A 2,344-nucleotide genomic window follows, 5' to 3' on the forward strand; every position below is an offset into this window, starting at 1 on the left:
ACATGCCATGCCAGCCCCACCCCCAGGGTGGGCTGAGCTGACCATAAAAAAGAAAAAAATAAAGGAAACATTTAAAAAAAATAGCTAAATAAACTACTGTATCAAACAATGTGGGAAAACACTTTTTAATTAAAGTGACTAGTAGTTGATGAAATTGTGGTGACACAATCCCATTCCTTTCTCTCTCCCTGCCTGATATTCAGAAGAAACCAGGCAGAAAATTGACTGTGGGCCCAAGGGATGTTAACTAGAATGATTGTCCATTTTCCAGGGAGACTTCTGGGCTTGTGCTCCTCTCCAGTTGTCCCCAGACAGCGAGCCGTCTCCAGAAGTTCTTCATCCATTCGAGGAGAGCCCACAGGCCCACGGCCACCTACTGGTAAGCAGTGCTGGGAGGCTCCTAGGACAGTGGGGTGGTCCCCAAAGACCAGTCTGTAACTCCTGTGCCCACTTCCCAGGGCCGTTACCAATGGGATCCCAGATGCTTCTGAGGGGCAGATCCTCGCAGCGCTGGCCCTGCAGCATGTTGATGGTGTCAGTGTTGTAAGTTAGGGTCAGCAGGGAAGAGGTGGGTCCCTCTAGGTGTGTTGCCCCACATGGGTAGGCAAGTGACACTGCCTGAATGTGGCCTGTCCTCAAGTCTGCAGAGAGTGGGAGACCTGGGATGTTGCTCTACATGTGTGCTCAGTTTTGGCTGGTTCCATAGGCAATTCCAGTGAAGTCTCCATCTCGAAGAGATATCCTGGAGGGTGTCAAGAGAACCCGCAGCCACTTCCGTGTAATGGCCACAGGCTCTGGCTGTGCCCTGATCCAGCTTCAGCCCCTCACAGGTGGGTCTGGAGCCCCAGGCAGCCTTTAGAACAGCTTTTGGGTCAGGGAGAAAAGGCGAGGATGACTCAGCAGCAGCCTGGGGAGAATCTGAAGGACCCCACAAGGACACGGCCAGGCCCAGCCAGTGGAGGCAGCTAGGCTTCCACATGTACAGCTCAGCTCCACATAGGAGTAGCTCTATCCTGGGCAGCTTCAGCCATCTAAGGGTGTGGCCGCAGGCTGGTGGTTGGCAGCCCCCACTGGTCCTGGCCTGCTCCATGCCCCTCTGTGGAGGCAGTCACCTTGCCACTTACCTGGGACCTGCGTATAGGACTGGTGTTTTCCCAAGGGTAAGGGGGACACCACCACCTGACCTGTCTCTCCTGTCATCCAGCGTTCCCCAGTCAGCTGCAGATACACATGATGTTACAGCTCTGCCCTGTGCTGGGGGACCACACCTATTCTGCTGGAGTGGGCACTGTCTTGGGCCAGCGCTTTCTATTGTCTGCAGAGAGCACCAAGCCTCAAACACAGGTACCCAAGGCCTGCCCCTCCCAGGGCGGGGCTGGGTGGGGTCACTGTGTAGCTGGGGGCAGGAGGTGATCCGATCTGATTAGATCCAGTCCATTCATCCTCTTCTTGCTGTGGCTCGGGAAAGTGAAAGCCCTCAGGCCTCCTGCAGCCCATCTGAAGCCTCTGACTTCCCCCCTTTGAGTCTATGTGGGATTAGGAACAAAGAGGTTGTACCAGAGTATCAGTGTTTGCTCTCCCTAAGAGAGAGATCCCAGCTTTGTCCGTGGGGTGCTGCTCCCCTGGTGGTAATCTGGAGATGGGGTAGCCTCAAGGTTGGCTCCACCCTTCACATGGGACGGTGGGCTGTGGCTGTCTAGCCAGACAGGGGTAGTGGAGGGCTTCAGAAATTCCTTCCTTTGCTTTCTGACCAGCTGACACATGGCTACTGGGGTTGAGAGAATGGATTAGGGTTGGGTGGAACTGTGTTCCCAGGGAATATTTTCTGGTGAAGCCCTAAGACGCAGTGAGAATGTGTGTGGAGGGAGGTGGACTGAGCCTTGCTAGGCTGCCAGGGGGTGGAAAGTGCGCAGCCATGTTGGAGTTGGAGTGCTTGTATCTACCCTCCCCCCCAGGCCTTGGATGACACCCTCCTCAGACGCCTCCGCCTGACCCCTGCCCAGGCCGCACAGCTACCCTTGCATCTGCACCTGCACCAGCTGCTCCTCCCGGGCAGCCGGCCTGCTGATGCACCTATTGAGCTGAAGGCACCCCTGCCCCAGTATTTCTCCAGGACCTTGTGGTGTCTGGGGCTCTGCCAGCAATAGTCTCCTCTGTGCTACCCCCAGAAAGCAGGAGATGGAGGCCTCCGGCCAGGCCCAATGGGCTACGGTCATTGTCAGCTGCTCGAAGGCCATGGCTTACGGCCCAGCTCTGTGTCTAGGCAAACCCAAGAAGCAGGTTTTGGGATATCAGGCAGGTGACTGCTCTGTGGACTTGAAATAATAAAAGTTCTGACCTTGTG

General features: G+C 55.6%; 1 protein-coding gene across 1 annotated transcript in view; it reads left to right on the forward strand.

The window, feature by feature from the left end:
* Rpusd3 (RNA pseudouridylate synthase domain containing 3) overlaps positions 1 to 2,344 on the forward strand; it is a 4,237-nt gene extending 1,893 nt beyond the window's left edge. The window contains exons 5-9 of the mRNA XM_004625233.2: positions 272 to 379; positions 459 to 543; positions 707 to 830; positions 1,205 to 1,344; positions 1,956 to 2,344. Of these exons, the coding sequence (XP_004625290.1) occupies positions 272 to 379; positions 459 to 543; positions 707 to 830; positions 1,205 to 1,344; positions 1,956 to 2,147 (649 nt within the window). The 3' untranslated portion in view covers positions 2,148 to 2,344. The remainder of the gene's footprint in view (positions 1 to 271; positions 380 to 458; positions 544 to 706; positions 831 to 1,204; positions 1,345 to 1,955) is intronic.

Source organism: Octodon degus, unplaced genomic scaffold (genome assembly GCF_000260255.1).
Source record: "Octodon degus isolate 3935 unplaced genomic scaffold, OctDeg1.0 scaffold00008, whole genome shotgun sequence".
NCBI classification, from domain to species: domain Eukaryota; kingdom Metazoa; phylum Chordata; class Mammalia; order Rodentia; family Octodontidae; genus Octodon; species Octodon degus.